This window comes from Crocuta crocuta, unplaced genomic scaffold (assembly GCF_008692635.1).
Source record: "Crocuta crocuta isolate KB4526 unplaced genomic scaffold, BGI_CrCroc_1.0 scaffold580, whole genome shotgun sequence".
NCBI classification, from domain to species: Eukaryota; Metazoa; Chordata; class Mammalia; order Carnivora; family Hyaenidae; genus Crocuta; species Crocuta crocuta.
Window position 1 is genome coordinate 4604352 of NW_027527940.1, and position 22140 is coordinate 4626491.

The 22140-nt window shown below is 35.3% G+C and overlaps 1 protein-coding gene across 3 annotated transcripts in view; it reads right to left on the minus strand.

Annotated features, from left to right (window-relative positions):
• The window catches only part of STAG1 (STAG1 cohesin complex component), a 422866-nt gene that overhangs the window by 81734 nt on the left and 318992 nt on the right, over positions 1 to 22140 (minus strand). For all 3 annotated transcript variants that reach the window (XM_077752340.1, XM_077752338.1, XM_077752339.1), the window contains exons 13-16: positions 22026 to 22133; positions 16363 to 16477; positions 7792 to 7909; positions 1576 to 1679 (exon numbers count right to left, since the gene is read on the minus strand). In XM_077752340.1, coding sequence (XP_077608466.1) covers positions 1576 to 1679; positions 7792 to 7909; positions 16363 to 16477; positions 22026 to 22133 — 445 coding nt within the window. The remainder of the gene's footprint in view (positions 1 to 1575; positions 1680 to 7791; positions 7910 to 16362; positions 16478 to 22025; positions 22134 to 22140) is intronic.

Below are 22140 nucleotides of genomic sequence, written 5' to 3' on the forward strand. Positions count from 1 at the left end.
AATTTATTGAAAAAAAAAAAAAAAAAAAAAAAAAAAAAAAAAAAAATCAAAAATACTAATTGAAAGGGATACATGCAGCTCTATGTTTATTGCAGCATTATTAAAATAGTCAAAATATGGAAGCAGCCCAGTGTCCATTGGTAGTTGGATAAAGAAGATACAGTATATATACACAATGGAATATTATTCAGCCATAAAAAGGAACGAAATCTAGCCATTTGTAAGGACATGGATGGAGCTATAGAGTATAATGATAAGTGAAATAAGTAAAAACAAAGACAAATAGCATATGATCTTACTCATACATAGAATTTAAGAAACAAATGAGCAAAGGAAAAGAAAAAGAGACACACACAAACTTAGAAACAGACTAACTACAGAGAAGGAACTGATGGTTACCAGAGGGGAGGAGGGTGGGGACTTGGGGGATTAAAGAGTACACTTACCATCATGAGCACTGAGTAATGTACAGAATTCTTAAATCACTGTTATTATATATATGAAGCTAACAAAACACTGTATTTTAACTATACTGGAATTAAAATAAAAAATTAATAAAAGAAAAAACAAAGCCTACCTAGTACCTAAGTTTGCTTTGACTTTTATTTTCCACTGGGTTTTCTCAGGTTTTTCAGTCAGCCAGTGATGCATGGGGAGCTCATCTCATCCTTTTATGGCTTTCTCATATCCAGGATTTTTTAGATTCTTGGCTGGTCCACTGTTCTTCCCATCTGGGACCACAACCTCTAAGTATCACAGCTGTGGGTTTTCCTTGTTTGTTTCTACCATGTTTGCCATTTTTAGTTCACAAAGCTCTGGACTTTTGCCATTTGTACCATACTGAGTCCGCCCCTCTGAGAGCAAAGCTGCTGGTTTTTGCAGACAGTACCACCCTGGTACAAGGATGTCAAGTGTGTGGATGGGTGTGTGTGCATTAAAATTCCAGGCAAGAAGGTAGTAGACTCCTATTGCTTTTACCTGAAGCTTTAGTAACTTTTCAAAAACAAATGCTTCTCAATTTGCTTTGTATCTCTGGTGAATTTCCAGAGCTCTTTGATAAGGTTTTTTGACAAATTTTGCAGTTTCCCTTTCTTCATTTTTCTTCACAGAGAGGAATTACCTACCTCTGCACACCACCAGAGCTGGTCTTTCCATCAATGACTATCTCATTTCATCTTTATAATCAATAAAACTTGCATTATTAGCCCCATATTACAAATAAGGGAATTAATACACAAGTAAAATAATCAGCTATCCAAAGATTAAACAGTTGCTAAATGGAAGAGTAAAACTTGGCAGTTTACTTTCAGAGACGTTCTGCATTTTTAACAGATATGAATGTGAAAATTATTAAAGTACTAGAATAGAAGCAAGTACTCAGGAGCATAGAAGAAAAGAATCTATTTTTGAAAGCTAAGTACAGCAGACAGGATCTAAAGACAAAGGAACACAGCATGTATCCTTTACAGACATTCCATGTTTTTATGGATACATATACCAGCAAAATTTTCAAATATTTAAGACAGTTAATTACATTAAAAGTCTTTATATAGATTTCTCACTAATTTAACTTACTCTCTTGCCAGTACCCCTTCCCACTGGAGGATGTGCCTCAGCAGCTTGACGAATCGTACAAACCATTAGCTCTATAAGAGCACTCTCTTGACGGTCAGACATTGCTAAAATGAAACAAAAAGCATTAGTATGAATAGATAGTTTTATAATAACCATGTATTAAAGAGAACACACAATTATAAAAAAGTGCAAACTTATTCTATTACTGGTTATTTTAAAGACTGAGGTTAATTAAGTTCTATGCTTTTTTCTTTTTTTAAGAGGTAATATGCGCTTTTTAGAAGTCAAACACAAAAGAGATATTAGAAAGTAAAGAAAAAGAGGACACTGGTTTCTTCTAACATGCAGTGTCATCTTAGACCATATTTCTGAATTAGGCAATGCCAGAATTTTACTGTATTTCCTTCTGTTCATTTTAAAGTTCATACAATAGGATATATTTTTCTAATTAAAAAGCGTGTTATACATATTTTTAAAAATAACAGATTTTGAATTATCTTTCAAGTCACTACATACACATATAAACTTCTTAAATAACTAAGTTATTACATAATGAGTGTTGTGTAATTTAGTCAACCTTCTACCTTTTACTCAAATTGTTTCCAAATTTTTGTCACTATAAACAATGCAGTAATAAATATCATTAATACACATGTATTTATGTGACTGATACTTGTGTTTCTGTAGAATAAATTCTGAGACAGGGTAATAGGTCAAAGGTTAAAATAAATATAAGGTTATTTATGAAATCCAAATCTCCAACCGAAATGATAATGTCTGGCTCCTAATATCCCCAGCCAGCACTAAATGTCATAAATCCCTTTAATTTCTGCCAATTTGAAAAATGGTATTTCATTGTTATTTTGCTTCTTCCTTTGTACTTATTAGTGAAATGTATTTTCTTGTTTTATTGGCTCAGAACTTTTTTCTGAGATTTTTATATTTATTCTTTGCCCATTTTTCTACTGTTATTCACCTTTCTCGAACTCTTGCATATAAGGACTAGTCACTTTGTCTTTTGAATGAGACCAATACTTTCTCCAAGTCTGTCCTTTTGATGTCAGATTCTTCATGGTATCTTTTGTTAGAATTTATTTTTACAGAAATTGTTAATTTTTACAAAGTCACATCTGTACTATGGCTTTGGCTTTTTTTTAATCTTTCTAGTTTTAATGAGATATAACTGACATAACACTTTACAAGCTGTACAGCATAATGATCTAACATATACTGTGAAATGATTATCACAAAGTTAACTAACATCATTAACACCTATAGATAAAAAAAGGCTTCTGGGTTTCTTATATTGCTTTCAAAGATCTCCTTGTCCTAGAGATTACTGGAATATATTTTCTTTTATTCTTTAATTTTAAAAAAATGTTTATTTTGGGGGGGGAGAGAGAGAGACAGAACGGGGGAGGGGCAGAGAGAGAGGGGAACACAGACCTAAAGGAGACTACAGGTTCTGAGTTGTTAGCACAGAGCCTGAAGTAGAGTTTGAGCCCATGAACTGCAGTATCATGACCTGATTTGAAGTCAGATGCTCAACCAAGTGAGCAATCCAGGTGCCCCTAAAAATATATTTTCTAATTCATTTCCTCTCTTTCTCTAGAGTTTATATCTTTATTCTGTCTGGAATTTGTTTCTGCTGATAGCATGAAGTATGGGCCTATTTATTCCTACACCAGATGAAGAGCCAATTAGCTTCCACTACTGTTAAGTAAACTAGCTTTCCCTGGATTTAAATGTCACATTTAAACATTTAAAAAATGTTTTAGGCTCTCATATATAGTTAGACAATTTCTGGATTCTCTAGGTTCACTAATCCATTTGTCTAGTTCTATTATCATGCCATTCTATTTTGATGATAGCATTATGTTATACCTTAATATATAACTTCATTCAACTAATCTGAACATCTAGTTCAACAAGATTCCCTTGACTCAGTTTTTTTTGTAAACATTTCTAATTTCTATAATGCTAATAGCAAACAATTAAGCACTGAAAAAAATTTTTTTTCATGTTTATTTTTTAGAGAGAAAGACAGAGCATGAGTGGGGGGGGGGGCAGAGAGAGGGAAGAAGACACAGAATCTGAAGCAGGCTCCAGGTTCTGAGCTGTCAGCACAGAGCCTGACGCAGGGTTCAAACTTGTTAACTGTGAGATCATGACCTGAGCCCAAGTTGGACACTAAACTGATGAAGCTACTCATACGCCCCTAATTAAGCACTTTTTATGAGTAAGGCACTGTTATATAACCTTCAAAGTACTACTCAGATAGTAGTGGAGTCAAGACATGAACTCAGTCTACTCCAAGGTCTGTACTCTTAAGCACCATGCCATGCGACCTTTTAAACAAAAGAAAAAAAATTATGTAAACTTTGAAATCATTTTGCTTTGTTCCTTCTCTCATCTCATCTTGAAGAACTTGCTTAAACTCACTGGAATTCAAACTAGTATTTTATTTTACTTTTTTATTTTAGAGAAAGAGAGAGAGAGAGAGACTGCATGAGCATGCATGAGTGGGGGAGAGGGGTTAGAGGGAGACAAAGAGAATCCCAAGGATGCTCCATGTTGAGTGTAGAGCCTGACATGGGGCTTGATCACATGACTCCGGGGTCATGATCAGAGGCAAAATCCAGAGTCAAATGCTCAACTAACTGCGCCACTCAGGTGGTTTCTTGCACTGGTATTTAAAAAAATATATATATATTTTATACAGGAAGAACTTANCGACGCGGGGCCCGAACCCACGAACCGCGAGATCATGACCCAAGCGAAAGTCGGACGCCTAACCGACTAAGCCACCCAGGCGCCCCGAACTGACATTTTTATAATATATTCATTCAGGAATGTAGTAACATAGCTCTTTATCTTATCTGATGTCAATTTAACAAAATGTTACAGTTTTCTTCACACTGATTTTGTGCTTTTCTTGTCCAATTCATTCCTATATATTTTTAAAGATAGAAATTTGACACTAACTTGAATAGCTTAATTCTATCTGTCTGCTTCTCTCCCCCTTTCTCTGTATACTTATTTATGGCCAAAAGATATGGGGTTTATAGAGACAGACTTAGGTATAAATTAAAAGAGATTCAGCTTTAGAAGTTAAATTATTAAAAAAACTGGGCAATAGCAAAGAGAAGGCAAACACATAAAAAATCTTGTCCTTTTTATTATGTATTAAAATCATTCTGTATAAGAATATGTATGGATATCTTAATCACTTTTTGGTTTTAACATTTTATAATTGTCTTAGGAAAAACACATGAAGTTCCACCTGTCTTGGGAAAGCCACATGAATAGCTTCAGCTCTTCCATTTCTACTCCTTGATCCAAAGCCTAATAATAGTTAAAAGCTTCCCATCAATAAAACAACTAAGTTTCTATTTTTATGATTTTAGAACTTCATACTTTTTCCCATTTGGCTGCAGATAAAAGAAATAAGTTTGTCTATGAACTAAATGTATTCTCTTTTACTTATAAAGAAAATTTAGTTGTATAGAAAGTGAGGAGAGACAATAACATATCAAGTATGGAAACATTCCCCTACCCTATACAAAAATCCTTAGTGTTGAAGAATAACCCAACCTATACACAGTGTCCAATGCCATGAATTTTGTTAGTTTATAATTCTGAATAATCTATTTAGACATGGTATTATTAAAACATGTTAACAGTTAAAATTTAATTGAATCCCCTTTGAGATATGAAAGCAAAGCCAAATAATAAAATTTGAAAGCAGAACAAGCCGTAAGTCACAGGAAAGAGCCGAACAGCCACAGTGATGGAAAGAAATGTGTAGCTGTTTGTACTATGAATTATCAGGTAACTATACAACTTTCTAAACCTTTAGAAACCTCTTTGTACATTATCTTCATTTCCTCACTAATGTTTTATTCATATCACCTTGAACTATGGCTTCTTTCCCTGCCTACCACTGAAAGGAAATGCTTAAAAGTCACCAACAATCTAAATCATCACTAAAGCTAATAATTTCTGCATAGTCTTTCTTCTCCTCAGTAATATATATTATTAACCACAGGTCTCTTGAACATCCTCTTTATTGAGCTTTTATGGGGTATAATAATTTCCTATTACCTTTTATAGATAGCTTGCTAGAGGCTCTTTCTCTTGCTCTTCCTGTTTTTGTCCCCTACCCACAATCTTTAAAACTCAGCCATGGGCTCTTTTCTTTCTTTATAATTCGTCTTCCTCTTCTATATTTTTATTATCATTTCCCATAGAGACCACTGTGGCAGTTATCGAACTGGTCTTCTGACTATTCAAACCATGTTTGCAAATACCACTTTTCTTAAAATATGAATTGGATCATATCACTCCCCTGTTTAAAATCCTTCCAAGGGTCCTTAAGAATGAACTAAATAAATATCCTTACAAACTAAAATGTTCTACATTATCTGGTTTCTGCTTTATCTCATCTTGTGCCATTGGTTCAGTACACTCTAGCTATTGCAGCTCCTGGAACATAACAATATCATTCATGCTTCAGACCCTCTGCATTTGCTATCTACCCTAGTTAGGAGGCTCTCTATTGACACTTCCCATGGCTAGCCTCCTCATCCTTCAGATTCTTGATTCACAAGTGCTCCCCTCAGAGAATTCTTCCTTTAGGGATTCAATCTAAAGATGGACCTCTCATAATATTATCATCCATCATACTTATTAATTCCTGAAATTATTCTTTTACTTGGTTTTGAGCTGCCTTCCCCACGAGATGTAAACTTCTCTATGGGCAGTGAGCTGACCTTGCTTAGGACTGCACCCTGAGTGTTTATAGTATACAGAAGGTGGTCAATAAATATTTTAAAATTATAAATAAATTAATGACTCCTGCTTTGAAGAATTCCATTTGTCCATATGTACTTTATCCAGTACCTGGATCATAGAAATCTACTATTAGAAATGACCACAGAAGATTATCTACACTAGATTTTTTAGAATTTTCTTTTTTACAGATGAATAAGCAGAGAATTTTTTTTTTTCTCACTGAGTTTGTTAAAGTCAGAGTAGATAATGTGAATTAGCATCACTGCTTGGAAAGAACACTGGGGGATGATCACTCTCCTAGTGACCTGTTCAGGTAGTCTACTGCAGGAGATGGCTCATTTTGTTCTTATATTCCAGAGGGTTGAACCGCACAGAAAAAACAGTAGGGGAAACATAAGTGGGAATCAACAGTATACTATCTTATTTAATACACAAACCATATAAGATATGTAAAGAAAGTAACTTCCATATTATGAAGAAAAAGAAGCTAAGACTGAGAAAAAATGAGGATACTAGTCACAAAAGAGTTAAAAATATGAATGTACTTCTTTTGATTTTTGAAGTCCATATTTAGTTCACTACAAATGTCACTTATATCAAAGTATCTATATTCCAGGTCTGTTGTATGGATTAAGTAAAATAGCAGTTCTTTAAAGTATAATTATGTGTTAGTTTGAGAAACAAATCATTTGTAGGAAAAAGCATTTCTAGTTTTAAGGAACTCATATTCATTTACACTTCTAGAATTAGAATATAAATACTTTATTAAATATACATATCCATTTTGTTGTTCATCTTAATTACGTAACATGTAATAAGATGAATACTTCAGAAACTGTCATACAATTATTTCTCCCTATTTCTTGAAACTAGGTAAATGACTTACTTAACATTTAAGAGAATATAACAAAAGCGGGGAGTCTGGGTGGCTCAGTTGGTTAAGCGGCAGACATCAGCTCAGGTTATGACCTCGAAGTCTGTGACTTCAAGTCCCGCGGTCAGGCTTTGTGCTAACATGGAGCCTGCTTCAGATTCTGTGTCTCCCTCTCTCTCTGTCCCTCCTCTGCTTGCTCTCTGTCTCTCTCAAATATAATAAACATTAAAAATTTTTTTAAAAAGTTGGGGATGGCTGTGTTCTAATTAAATCCTTATGTGTCAAAGGTGTTTCCAAGTTCACACATAAATATAATAAAATTCTAGGTGCACATTTTTTTTTACACTAAGTACATCAGTATTTTGTGTCTCAAATCAGCATAAAGAAAATTTTGAGTATTACACAACACATACGGATTCTTAAAAACTTGTGCAGCATGGTAGCCGTCATAATCTAGAATGATGTTATAAACTATAGAGATATGGTACGATTATTCATGGAAACCCAAAACACCACACCATGTAAATCAACTTGTCAAAATACTATACCTTCCTCTCCTTGAACAGGTTCTTCTAATAGCAACTCTGTCATACATTCCCAGTCTTTCAATAGTTCTTGAGAGCTCTCCCACAAACTGTCCACCAAGTAGGCTGCATGTTCATGTAACTAAAAATAACAAATCAACTGTGACTAAAGAACATTTAATGAAGAAACTACTAATAATATTTCAATTTAATAAACCATTTTCTTCATAAATGAAATGGCTTGGTCACAATATTTCCAAGCACCACTCAGAAAACAATAAACATATTTGTATGCCACTGTCAATAATGAGGATGCAGTATGAAGACCTTGATCAATTTTTGTTTTATTTTCAGTAACAAGATTAAGGATCTCCTAATCTAACGACATCATTTATAGATGAGGACACTGAAAACATACCTACTTAACAGAATTCCTGAAATTACTATAGGATCAAGGTCACTTTTCATTATTCTTGGTTTGTTTCTATAACTAGCTTAAAAAATATATATATATTCCTTTCTCCCAGAATTCCATTTGAAAATTTGGTATCAGAATTAATTACATCTGTCCTCTTGGTCAAGGTCAAAATGTTATGTTAAATTACTCTTTTTCTTTTCTTTCGTATTCTAATTTCCATTTAACTCAATGCAGTCCTATCTCACCCCAAACTAATTTTCTTGTGCTCATTACTCTTGACAATTTTCTTTGGAATCCATGTTCAGATAGTTCCTCATCAAACAATTCACTCTCATGTTCCTCATCAAACACTTCACACTAAGCTTTCTACCACTTGTTAGTCATTACACCATGGAAGGATATTACTCAAGAAGCTCTACAGAGAAGGTACGTAGAGACGTTGGTGTTGTTCTAGTTTCTGCTACAACAAACTTCTCCATCCTTATGGTAAAAAAGTTCTTCCATTTTTGAGGCTCATGACATTCAGCAAAGCCAAAACTAGATCAGTGTTTTTCAAACTATACATTTCAACCCATTCACTGGTTGTTAAAACTAGTTTAATACAGTGAAACCAAAATTTAAAAAAAAGCAACATAGAAAAGAGTGTATAGCACATACAAAGTTTAAGTTCTATTTAATACAACTCTTATTTCAGTTTTATGTGCTTGTACTAGTGAGAGACAATCGTTTTCGCATCATGAATAGTGGTCCCAAAATTTATGAAAGTCTCCCTTTTAGGCCTACTGGTTGTTTGCTGATATACTAGCATAATTGAGAAGTGAGCTGGTTTTCTTCCTCACTTTTAATTCAATTATCAATTCTTCTATGTGCATTTTGATGATGTATTTAAAGCTCTGCTTCATTTGCAGTCCTTAATTCTCTATTTCATTTCCATCGTATTTCAAATCTTACATTCTAGTTCTTTAAATGCCTCAGGAAAGCCACACACACATATGCCCATGCATATGCACAAACACAGTTTTCCAATGATTTTCTCCAGAGTCGATAATACTGATTAGCATTACTGCTTAGAAAGAACACAGGCAAAAGTTTACAGCAAGACACATTCAAACTTTCCAAATTTACATATCCTAGAAAACTACTCCTAGGCCATCAGTAACATCATTCCATCAATGACAGGTTCAAGCGGTGTACATCCTGGTTTCAAAAATGAAAAATAGCAGCAGAAAACAGAAAAACCAATAGTCTCAAAGTTGTAGCTATTAAAACCTATGCTGGAATGGAGTTATTGTTTAATGGGTATAGAGTTTCACTTCAGGAAGATTTTTAAAAGTTCTAGAGGGGCGCCTGGGTGGCTCAGTCAGTTGAGCGTCTGACTTCAGCTCAGGTCATGATTTCATGGTTCGTGGGCTCGAGCCCTGCATCGGGCTCTGTGCTGACAGCTAGCTCAGAGCCTGAGCCTGTTTTGGACCCTTGTGTCTCCATCTCTCTCTGGCCCTCCCCTACTCATGCTGTCCCTCTCTCAGAAATAAATAAAACATTAAAAAAAAAAGTTCAAGAGATGGATGACATTGATAGGTGCACACCCATGTGACTGTACTTAATGACAATGAACTATATACTTACAAAAGAGTTAAAATAATAGATTTTATGTCTAATTAAAAAACCCCTGTATGTTAAATAAACTTGCTTTTATGCTTGACTATGTGCACATGTTAATTATGTCTGTAAAACAGGTATAAAAAGATTCACAACTATATTTTTGGTGGATTAGACCTTCATTACATACAAAACATCCCCTCTCTCTCAATATGTTTGGTTCTCAGTTCTGGTTTATCTTATATGATAATGTCTCCTCAGCTTTCTTTAAGCATTAGTTAATTATATCTAGCCTTTACCCAGCTTGTTTACTTCCTGTTTTTATTTGTAAACTTCCTGGGTTTTAATGTGTTTTTCTTTCTTTTTTTAAAGTTTATTTATTTTTGATACAGAGAGAGACAGAGCACAAGCTGGGGAGGGTCAGAGAGAGAGGGAGACACAGAATCTGAAACAGGCTCCAGGTTCTGAACTGTTAGCACAGAGCCCAATGTGGGGCTCGAACCCACAGACCATGAGATCATGACCTGAGCTGAAGTCGGACGCTTAACCGACTGAGCCACCCAGGTGCCCATAATGTGCTTCAAAAATAACACTTTACATTTGTTTATTTCACCCCAAATGACAATCTGCCTTTTATTTTATTTTTTTTTAAATGTTTTATTTATTTCTGAGAGAGAGAGAGAGAGAGAGGCAGCATGAGCAGGGGAGGGTAGAGAGAGAGAGACACAGAATCAGAAGCAGGCTCCAGGCTCTGAGCTAGCTGTCAACACAGAGCCCGATGCGGGGCTCGAACCCAACGAACCGACCTGAGCCCAAGTCGGACGCCCAGCCGACTGAGCCACCCAGGTGCCCCAACAATCTGCCTTTTATAAAGCATGCTAATCCAATTAGACATTTATTAACTGATAATGGTAATATTCCTGGCATGATTCTCTGTGCTCTACTGATGACATGTTCTTGTCTTATCAGTGCTTTTTTCAGTTGATTTTCTAACTTCTATTTTTCCATCACTAAGGACCCTGACACATTTATTTAGTTTCCTTCATCTAAGTTTACACTCCTACATTTTAAGAATAATTTTAGGAGTTTGCCTTAAACTTCACAGCCATATATTTAGGTTTAGTTTTAAGTTTTTTTCAGACTTATTTGCTCACCAATGTTATTGACATTTCTTATTTTCCTTTTAGTGTATTCATTTTTTATTTTTCTAGAAAACATCCTCAAGTAATACTTTGTATACAGGGTACACGGGTAGTAAACATTTTAAATGCCTATCCTTTGATTAGCATCCTCCTCTCTGTTCTGTTTCGTTACAGAACTCCTAACTAGATTAATAAAACTTTATCCATACGTCCTATCTTTTAATTTCCTTTTCACAATTCTTTTGTACTACCTTCTGGAAAACTACCTTGGTTTAGTCTATAGCCAATCTTTGATCATGTTCATTTGGGCCATTTAATGATCTGCCTCACCTCTAAATTCTGGAAGTCATGTTTTTAAATTCTGTGAACTCTCCTCCTCTTTCATAATAACTTCTTACATCCAGGGAAATTAATCAAAATTTTCATCAGTATGTTGGGTTTTGTGCTGCTTGTTCAAGTTTCAATGATTCTTGGTTGCTAGCTATACAGTGTTAATACTCTAGACTTAAGAATACTAGAAGCTAGAATCCCTTTCTTAAAGTCTAACTGCAAGGTCCTGGGTTCCTTGATGTACAGGGGAAGGGTACATCCTCCTGGTGGCCATAAATTACCTGGGGCATACAACAACTTCTTTGTTCTCAGACCAAGGTCCACATCCCAAACATGTTTCTAAAATGAATAATAAGCTCAACTAAAGGCAGCCACTTAATTACTTCATATAGCTTAATCCTTTTTCTAGCCTGGTCTGCTCTCACCTTTGGTTTATTTCAGATTTTTACCAGGAAATCTCTAAAATTTTCCCTCTATTTTTGTGTCTTGTATGGGGCTATGGGTAATTTAATGCTAATAGAATTCATAATCATGTACTTTATAGTTTCCACAAATTCTTCACAGTTCTTTCATCTTGACATATCCAGCATGAAGTTTTCAGGCACAATTCAAGGCTTTAAGTAGTATAATTCTATTACCATTGGCGTTTTAAAAAATGACTTCTCTATGCCTGGAACCACAGCATATTAAAACTTAGCTCAGGAATGTTGTCATTGTTCCAGAAATTTTTTATATGTGATAACCAATATTCTCAATGTAGTTGCTAACTTCTTTGACAATTTCCTTATCTTTTTGATTAGTTAAGGTGGTGGTTTAGTAGAATCCTTTCTGTTAACACTAGTGACCAGTTCTTGCAAACTTCTGTGTATACCAGAAGGACATGATAATATGTTGGCCCATTTTCTGATTATAAGTTTCAAATTCATTACTATGAACGACAATAATTAGTATAACATGGTCGGTCAGGAATTAGCTTGACATAATGTTTATGATACAGTCTCTCTGTCTTGGGGCATCTGTGAAGATCACATAACTTGCTAGTCTAAAATCTCCTTAAGAATACCATGTAAGTCCATGTCTGATAAAAAGTTCTAACATGGCCAGTAAAAGCCTGTAATCATCTTTCAGACACTTTATACCAAGGACCTTCTATTGGTAATGAAAGATAAAGCTATCAAAAGGAGCGTCTTGAAGCTTTCTTAATGGCCATAAAAAATCCTGGGAATAAAAAGGATGTGGAATCCTAAAAAAATGAAACAAAAATAAATTTTCTAAGAACAGTTTTTGGTATCATAATTTTATAAAAACAGCATGAAAATCAAGTATCTGGAAGCAATCTTCAGGAATTAGATCTTAAAAAGGTAACTCAATAGTAACTGTATACCAAATAATTAAAATTACATTTACATTTATTTCTAAAATACATAATAACATAAATTTATTTTATAGGGTCTCCTCTAAACATATATGTAAGACAATCTCATTTCCCTGGTGACTTTAATTATAATTTTTTGGGTACATTCTGATTCATCTTTAATTGGCTTCAAAGTTACTCATAATATTTTACATGAAATTTTCTCTGCCAGCTGACTTCTCTGCTAAGTGGTTAAATACAATAAAGAATTCACGGCATAATGGAATCTTACTTTGATTCTTTTTATGAAAAATCACTCACAATGAAAATAATTATCCCAAGTTACTAAGCTTAAAATTCTAAATATTTATATGGGGTTTTATTCTCTACTGAAATAGAGCCAGTTATTGTTGAATCTTGAATATACACCAAGAAATGTTATCATTTATGTACTATCATTCATGAGCACTCTGTGGAGATATCTTGGATATGTCAATAAGTTTGTTAATTTTCTGTCTTAAAGGATTGATACAATTAACTTCATCATTTCAAATGCCTAGAAGGAAGGTGACCATGCTTCATTATCATCTAGCAATGTACTAGGCTATGCCAGTTGCTGTGGAATAATTATTAATAGCATCTTTGTCACTCTAAAAAGCATCAGTTTGTACAGTAAGTTCTATGGTCACATTAGCTATAGGGAAACCTGGACTTACCACATTCAAGTACCAATTGTCATACATCTAAAATATACAAGGTATTTTATCATTAAAATCAATGACTGCTATAAAGGTTGTGTTGGCTTTAAAATGTTACTTTCTGATACAAAAAGAAAAGAAAATTAAAACTATTTAGACCTATCTCTTAATCGCTATTATTTCACCTGTAATTCAGGGAAACTACTTCATAGTACAAACCTCTTTTAATTCAGTATTTTAGAATTCTATTACTAAAACGTCATTCATCATTCAGTTAAAAAAAAAAAAGCAATATGATAATCCCTTCAGTTAATCCTAGTTAACTGACTGGCTAATTCATCTATAAGCTACACTGATGCTTTTCTAAAAAATTTTAAATGTTTATTTCTTTTTGAGTGGGGGTTAAAGCGCAGAGAGAGAGGGGAATAAAGGATCTGAAGCAGGCTCTGCACTGACAGCAGAGAGCCCAAAGCTGGGGTCGAACTCATGAACTGAACCGTGAGATCCTGACGTGAATCAAAGTCGGATGCTTAAATGACTGAGCCACCCAGATGCCCCTAAGCTAGATTTATTCCATGTTATGACTTGTAGGGTCTCTTACAATTCTACTTTACATAAGCCTATTACTAAAATATTACTAATTAACGTGTTGTAGTAAAACAAAGAGGAATTCAGAGTAGGACACCATCAGAATCCTACCATAAGATTATGGCTTTAATAAGCATTCAGCTCCAGATGTACACTAGTTTTACAGAATAAGGAGAGAGATTTTAACAATGTTTCTTGTGAAACAAAGGAGGGTGTAAAGAGCATATTATGATTATGAATCAAATAAAACTTTAAAATATGATTTGCAGTTACTATTGCAACTGACAAGAATGCCATAGAGAAGTGAGAAATATATTTTAATCTTGTTATAACACTTTAGTAAACAGCAGTAAACATAGAAATACAGGAATGCCACCTGGACAGAGAATGGTAATATACATTATAAATTACTGTTTTAACTAAAAGATGAAATTGTAAAACTAAATACTTATACCTTTTAACATATCAAAAAGTCCTTGTGCTTTCAGAGACTCGAAAATTTTTTCTTCAATTAATAACCATGCTCAATTAGTTCTGATTATCATATTACTTAAACTTTTCAACAAATAGTTTAAATAGTAGTTGCATAGGGGGTGCCCATGTGGCTCAGCTGGTTAAGTGTCTGACTCCTGATTTTGCCTCAGGTCATGATCTCATGGTGCCTGAGACTGAGCCCTGCATTGGGCTCTGCACTGACAATGCAGAGTCTGCCTGAGATTCTCTCTCTCTGTCCCTCCCCCAACCTAGAAATAAAGAAACATTAAAAAAATAGTATTTGCATATCTCACCTATATTAATTTTTGAAACTATTTTGCTATTAAAGTCAAATTTTCATATAGGACCTGATTTTGCATAATACTTTTAATCCTGTTCCTTTAAAACCTAAGTGGCTAAAGATATAACTTGAAATGGTCTATCACAAATCTGATACTGAGAATTTAGTGTTTTATCTTAAAGCTTACAAGTATTTTGTATTTTACACCATTATATATCTACACTTGCTTTGTTAAGAAATAATATTTTAAACCCTTACCACATAAAGTATGGTCAGTCTCTGGACTAGAGACATAAACATCATAAATATGCATCTAAAAACATTTATAATTTGCCACCACACCCCAAAGCTACTGAATTAGAACTGGCATGTTATTTAACAAGATCTCCATGTAATTTCTATACATATTTAAAACACTGTTCCAAAAACATCCTTTACTCAAATGTAACTCTCCAGACGGTTTTGTTTCTGATTTTATTCATTCTCTGCTCATTCCAATTTGCTTAAAAAATATCAGTAACTCTTGTTTTGTCCTAATTCCACTCATTTCACTTACACTGCTTCTAATTCTCTTTGATCTCAATTTTCATATAGGCTGCCTATTTCTCATTCCTAGTTTCTTTAGCACTTTTAAATTGGAACAATAAGAATCTTTGAAGTATCTCAACTTCCCGGACATTCCAACACAAATCAAAAATATTTTTCCAGGTAAAATTCAGGATCCAAGATTTCTAGATATTCTTCATTTTCTTTGTAACTCTGTTTCCACTCAATTCTAAGCCAAGTAGTGTATTCATTCAGGGACTCTCTTTAGGGTTAGTTTACCCTTCACTCAGTGTCATAACAGCAGTAGGAAATATAGTTCTAATAACAAAGAGCATTTTAAGTGGGCAAACCAAAGTTCACTTGTGAAAGCAGATTCTGATAGATACTAGATTATGAATGTTAATTACAAAATTATTTAAGTGATAACTAACATCAAAATGTCACATGGAAATACTGCTAATGGGATTGTAATCTTTTCATTAAAACATTTAAATTCATATTTTTATTTCTCTTTAAACAATGCAATTTTCAAACAAATTAGAACTAATGGTTTTATTTATTTATTTATTTGTTTTTTAACGTTTTATTTATTTCTAGGAGAGACAGACAGAGACAGCGTGAACAGGGGAGGGTCAGAGAGAGAGGGAGTCACAGACTGAAACAGGCTCCAGGATCTGAGCTGGCAGTCAGCACAGAGCTGGACGTGGGGCTCGAACCCACGAACCGCGAGATCATGACCTAAGAGAAAGTCGGACGCTCAACCGACTAAGCCACCCAGGCGCCCCTAGAACTAATGGTTTTAAAGGCCTGACAACTTTCACGAGCTCTTTATATACTTTAAAAGCTACAGGCAAAAATTCAAGAAAAACAGAAAGGAACAACAAACAAATATGCAGTACTACACTACCATAAAAGTTTAAAAACTGCTAGTCATATTCAGTGTTGACCCACACCTCCATATGTACTTCCACAAAAGGCAAAATAGAAATTCTATAATCAGGAAATTCATGCAAGCATTTCTGTAAGAAAAAGGCTTATTTTCATAGGATTGAAAAATATCAATTAATTACAATGAATTAAATGACAATTTTATTTAAAATTTAATCTAATACAAAAATAAAACAAACAATTATGTTAAAATTTACCTCACTTTCAAGAAAGAAAAGAACCAGCATTCTGATGAGGTTGCCATTTGGACTATTCCTTCCCCTCCTCTTTGCTAATGCTTCTTCTGCTTGTGGATCATGTCTGCTAAACAGCCTAGAAAATAAGTAACAAAACAAGAACGTTACGAATTTGCAAAGACATGAATTTTAGTCTTTTCCTTCACTTTACAATTTATTTCAGTGTTAAAAAAAACAAATTATCAGATATCAAACGATGATTTATTTCAAACCATGTAAGTGATGTTTTTATAGGCAGGAAAATGGTTAGATCTAACGAATTTTGTCAATTCAATCATATATACATTGTAAAAGGAAGTTTTTTAATTTATCTGTATTCAAGTATTTGTGAAAAAAATAAACTTTTATCCTATATGATACTAGAATAATTTTAAATAGTATGATTTTCTTAAATATTAATTTCAGAGTCAAGTTATTACAGAATTTTAAACAAGTGTTCAACAATTATAAAAATTCATACTTTCATCGACTGGTTCTAGCATTCTTTTCAGCTTATTACCTAAAAACAGTACTCACTAACCAGTACAGAACAAAATGACATAAGCCAGAAATTTAAAAAAAATATATCATTTAGTGACAAAACTTCTAAAATATGATGAATATAGAACTTGAAAATTTTCATTTGCTAGTAAGATGTATTCTAAAAAAACCATAAGGACTGCTATAGGTGCCTTATTCCCAGGTATCTCTCTAGCTCAATGCAATATAACAGGGAACAAAGACAAACTTCCTATTCTCACTGAGATCTCACTCTAATGGAAAGAAATAAATAGTAGATAAATTGTGCTAACTCAGGTGTTATAAGGAAAAATAAAAGAGAAATAGGGATACAGTGTATGATGGTTTAATTATGGAAATTACAGTGGGGCTTTCAGATGAGAGCCTAAATAAATGAATGAAGGGAAAAACAATTTCATATGACCTAAAAGTAAACCAATCTCACGCAGAAAATGAGTAAAGGAAAGTTGAATATTTTGGGGGAGAAAGGATGGGGAAGCTATATAGTGTGTGTGGGGGGGAAGATTAGAGCATTACTTTGAAGCTACATCAGCACAGCTATCAGACTGATATAAGAGAAAGTTCTGTTTACTTGGGTGGCTTTCAGAAGAACAAATGGTAAAAAATGAGGGTCCTTATAACTAAAATGTACAAAATTAGATGATTATAATTATATAAGGTACTGAGGAATTAACCTAATCTTTCTAAAACTAAATTACAGACTTTATGATGACATTAAAATACTCATTTCAGGTTATGTTTTACTAATTTATGGATGTATGGTTAAGCTTATATATAAGCTTATAAACTAAACTACAAAACAGACCTAGTGTGTATGTGCACGCATGCTTATTTTTCTTTTAAACTTAATCACAGAACTCCTGGGGTTATTCTACAGCTTACTTGTTAAGATTTTAAAAGATTACAATATGAAATCGTGGGCGAATGCTCAAAGACATCACTAAGAATCACAAGTTCTCAAACTGTATGCAAGGCAAAACAAACTTATTGAGTGAACTTTCCATTTGAATATGATTTGGTTTCATTTTCACAAAGAAATAAGAAATAACAAAGGCTTACACTTGTGGATTTTTACGTAAAACATTTCAAATTTATTTTTTATTTATTTTTTTTTTAACATAGTTTACTGTCAAATTGGTTTCCATATAACACCCAGTGCTATTCCCCACAAGTGCCCTCCTCCATGCCCATCTCCCTCCGCCCCCCCACATCCCCCAGTCCTCAGTTTGTTTCTCAGCATTCAAGAGTCTCTCATGGTTTGCCTCTCTCCATTCCCCCACCATTTCCCCCTTTCTTCTCCCCCATGGTCCTCTGTTAAGTTCCTCCCAATTCTCCTATACGTGCAAACATATGGTATTTGACCTCCTCTGCCTGACTTATTTCACTCAGCATAACACCCTCAAGTTCCATCCAGGTTGCAACACATGGCCAAATTTCGTTCTTTCTCATTGCCATGTAGCATTCCATTGTACAGATAAACCACATCTTCTTGACCCATTTGTCCGTTGATGGACACTTAGGCTCTTTCCATGTTTTAGCTATTGNTTTAGTGATTTTCTGTCTGGTTGACCTATCCATTGCTGTAAGCGGAGTATTAAAGTCCACTGCTATTAGCACATTCTTATCTATAAGCTTGTTTCTGTTGTGGTTGTTTTAGATATTTAGGTGCTCCCATATTTCGTGCATAAACATTTATGACAGTTGTTTTTTCCTGATGGATAGACCTTGTAAGTATTATGTAATGCCCTTCTTCATCCCTTGTTACTGTCTTTAACTTAAAGTCCAGTTTGTCTCATATAAGNCCTTTTCTCTAATGGTGCCTTCTAAATCACTTATTCTCCTTTCTGCCTCTTCAATTATACATTGGAGGCCTTTAATTTATTATGTATCTCATTTATTGCATTTTTAAATTCTTCATGCCTATTTTTATTTTCCATTCTATCTGTAGCCATAGTTTCTTTGATGTCCCCTATGCTTTTTTCAAGCCCAACTATTAATTTTACCATTATTATTCTAAAATCTTGTTCAGTTATGCTACTGATATCTGTTTTGAGCAGTTCATTAGCTGTCAATTCTTCTTGTAATTTCTTTGGAGTAGAGCTCTTTNGAGGCAAAATTGCAAACAGAATGAACAGTCAGAAGGGATAAGAAGCTTTTTTCGAAGAGCTAAAGGGTAGAATATGGTTGGATAGGTGAGAGAAGGACGCTGGTATTATCCAGAGAGACTATATCGTCTAATTACTCCTGAGTGAAAGAGATGAAAATGTCGGTAGTTGTAGAATTTACATCTACAGAATGGACTAGTTGCGATTTTTTAAGCAAGCCGGTGACCGGTGACCAGAGTTAATCCGGTAAGTGTTCTGGGGGAAAAAAGAAAGAAAAGAGAAAAAAAAAGAAAAAAAAAAAAAAAACAAGGGAGGAGGGCAGCTCTCAAGCAAGGATGGGCGTGGTGTGATCCAATGCGTCATGCGGGATTTCTGCCTTGGAGGTTGTGGGGTGGAGAGTGGCGGTGCTCCAGTCCCTTCCTGAACCAAGTGCTGCACCTCGGTTTTTTGGGCATGTAAACTCCCTGTACTGGGGCCACAGCCAAAGTTGGTTGCACTCTTCAACCCAGGCCAGTCCCAGTCTCCAAATCCCAGTCCAAGCTCCCCGGTGAAATTGCCTTAGACACAACTTCCCAGGCAAATCCCTCAGGGCAATTCCAGGCCTCCTGCCTGGCTCTGGGGGTGGAGTCAGAATTGCTGCTTCCTTCCCTGGGTCGGGCTGGCGAGCATGGGCGGGGGCTTGCCTGCCGGATGTGCCGAGCCCGAGCCGCTGGAGTGAGGAAAACCGGGTCCCTGTATGTCTCGTCACCCGAAACACGAACTCGCGGACAAATCTCCCAGTTTTTAGCTCTTTGCCTTACCTCTAGAGTTCCAGCCTACCAAGAGCACCGATGCCCGGTGTCCGCATGCGGCTCTTCCAGGGGCCCAAGCCAGCCGAGAGGACAATGGCGGCAGGTGCGCCGCTACTCTAGAAGTCCACCCAGCCAGGAGCCAGCACAAAGAAGCAGTCTGTGTGCTCAGCACCTCCGGGACCAGTTGGCGCGAGGGGACCTGGCGTGCAGGTATTTGGCGCGCAGAGTGTTTCTATGCCCCGAGGGGAGGTTTTTCCCCCAGGCGGAGATTTTTCTGTTTTGGACTCTTTTTACCCTCTCACTCCCCGCAGAGGGGGATCGCCTCCGACTCTGGAGTCTCCGATTCCGGCCCGATTTTATCTTCCCCAGTTCGCACTCACGTTAGAAGGCTTTTTCAGTGGATTCTGCATCCTTTTTCTCCCAATCTCTCAGGTTTCGTTAAGGTTTCCAATGGCTCCAGATCTTTTCCGTGTGAGGTATGGGCATGAGTGCAAGTACAGGGCTCCTTACTTCTCCACCATCTTGCCCCCATCCGCCAACATTCCAATTTTAAACTTTTTAGCAAGTATAACAAACTTAGCGAAATATAATGTAGATAAAATAAGATATATCCAAGGGTCTTTCTGACACAAGTGCTGCCAGTTTATGGCCTCTATTATGTAGAGAACCAACCAACCTCGGTAATCTAGTTTTTTCACAGAAACTATAAAAGTAATAAATTCTAAAACACAAAGCTTTTGGAAAGTCAAGTAGAGAACAGAGACTAACAAGAATATGACAGTCTTGGAAAGAGAAGGAAAGTTAAGACTACAGTACACCCTTGGGGCGCCTGGGTGGCTTAGTCGGTTAAGCGTCCGACTTTCGCTTAGGTCATGATCTCGCGGTTCGTGGGTTCGAGCCCCACGTCGGGCTCTGTGCTGACAGCTAGCTCAGAGCCTGGAGCCTATTTCAGAGTCTGTGTCTCCCTCTCTCTCTAACCCTCCCCTGTTCACGCTGTCTCTCTCTCTCTCCTAGAAATAAATTAAAAAAAAAAAAAAGTTAAAAAAAAAAAAACTATAGTACACCCTTGATATTTGTGACAGACAACACCTCTAGATAAATATGGAAATAGAACTATTTTATTAGCCATAGATGTCCCAGTCAGTGGCAAATTCAATATATTACTTAAAAAAAAGTCATGCCTAAAAATCTGTGGACTTTCTTCCTTACTTTCATTACCAGTATGTGCTACAAGCCAGCTTCGTTCTTAAAGATTTTTCACGTAGAAAAAACTTTTCCCACTTTGAGAGGTACCACTGAGTACAGAACAGTCTGTTGTTGCAGCACTGAGAAGCAGATGCTGAATGGAGGGCCAGGCCTGCTCGTTATCAAAGTTAATCACCCATGCACAACAGATGTCCAGTGCAAGATTTATATCTGTGTTTAGCATAATCACAAATTACTACATGTCGTAGACTTTTTGGGTTCACCTGCCAACGATTAGTCACTAAAGTTAAATCTATAAATAAAAAAAAAAAAGTAAAATGCAGTCCCCTCCCAAAAATGTTTACTCTTTAAAAATGATTTACTAATAAATTACAAAACATACAGCAGGCCACCATCGAAGTGTATTTCATAAGAACATTTAATTATACTCATAAAGTCTCATTAGCTCAAGCCTTTTAAAAAAAAAGATAAAGGTTTGCTTTTTACTTAAGCTGCAACTGTATATACAGCTTTCAGAATCACTATAAATTACTGATTAAAATAATCTTCACCCTCCAACAGAAAGAGTTAAGACAGCAACAACAACAACAAAATATGAAAAGTTGGGAGGCATTTTGAAGGTGATTTTAGATTACACATGTTGAGAAGGTGATGAGAACTAAGAATTTTAAGAGGGGGGAAAAACCCTGGTGAAATGAAATATAAATAATGAACTTCATGCGGGAGCTTTTATAAACTTCATGCACTTCCCCAATCTCCACTTACACCACTAGCTGAGAACCATCCTTTTAAATTTCAGGGAAAAGTAAGTCACAAGGGACATCATTCTTACAGATATATGATTTGTGATGTGCACATGCTGTAAGGAAATTACACTCCCCAGAATTCGAAGTGACCACTTCTAGCACTATTTTTAGTCACTATTACTTTCGTTTGCTAACTCTAAAACAATAACAAAACAAAATGCAAAATTAGAATCTGTTTTCAAAGATAACTAACTCACTTTTTGTGAAGGAATTCTCCAGCTGCCACAGCAACAGGGCGATGTGCTGAGTACACCAAGTGGTAAACATTTTCACAGTCTTCATTGGAAAGAGCTTCTTCACTTCCACTGAAAA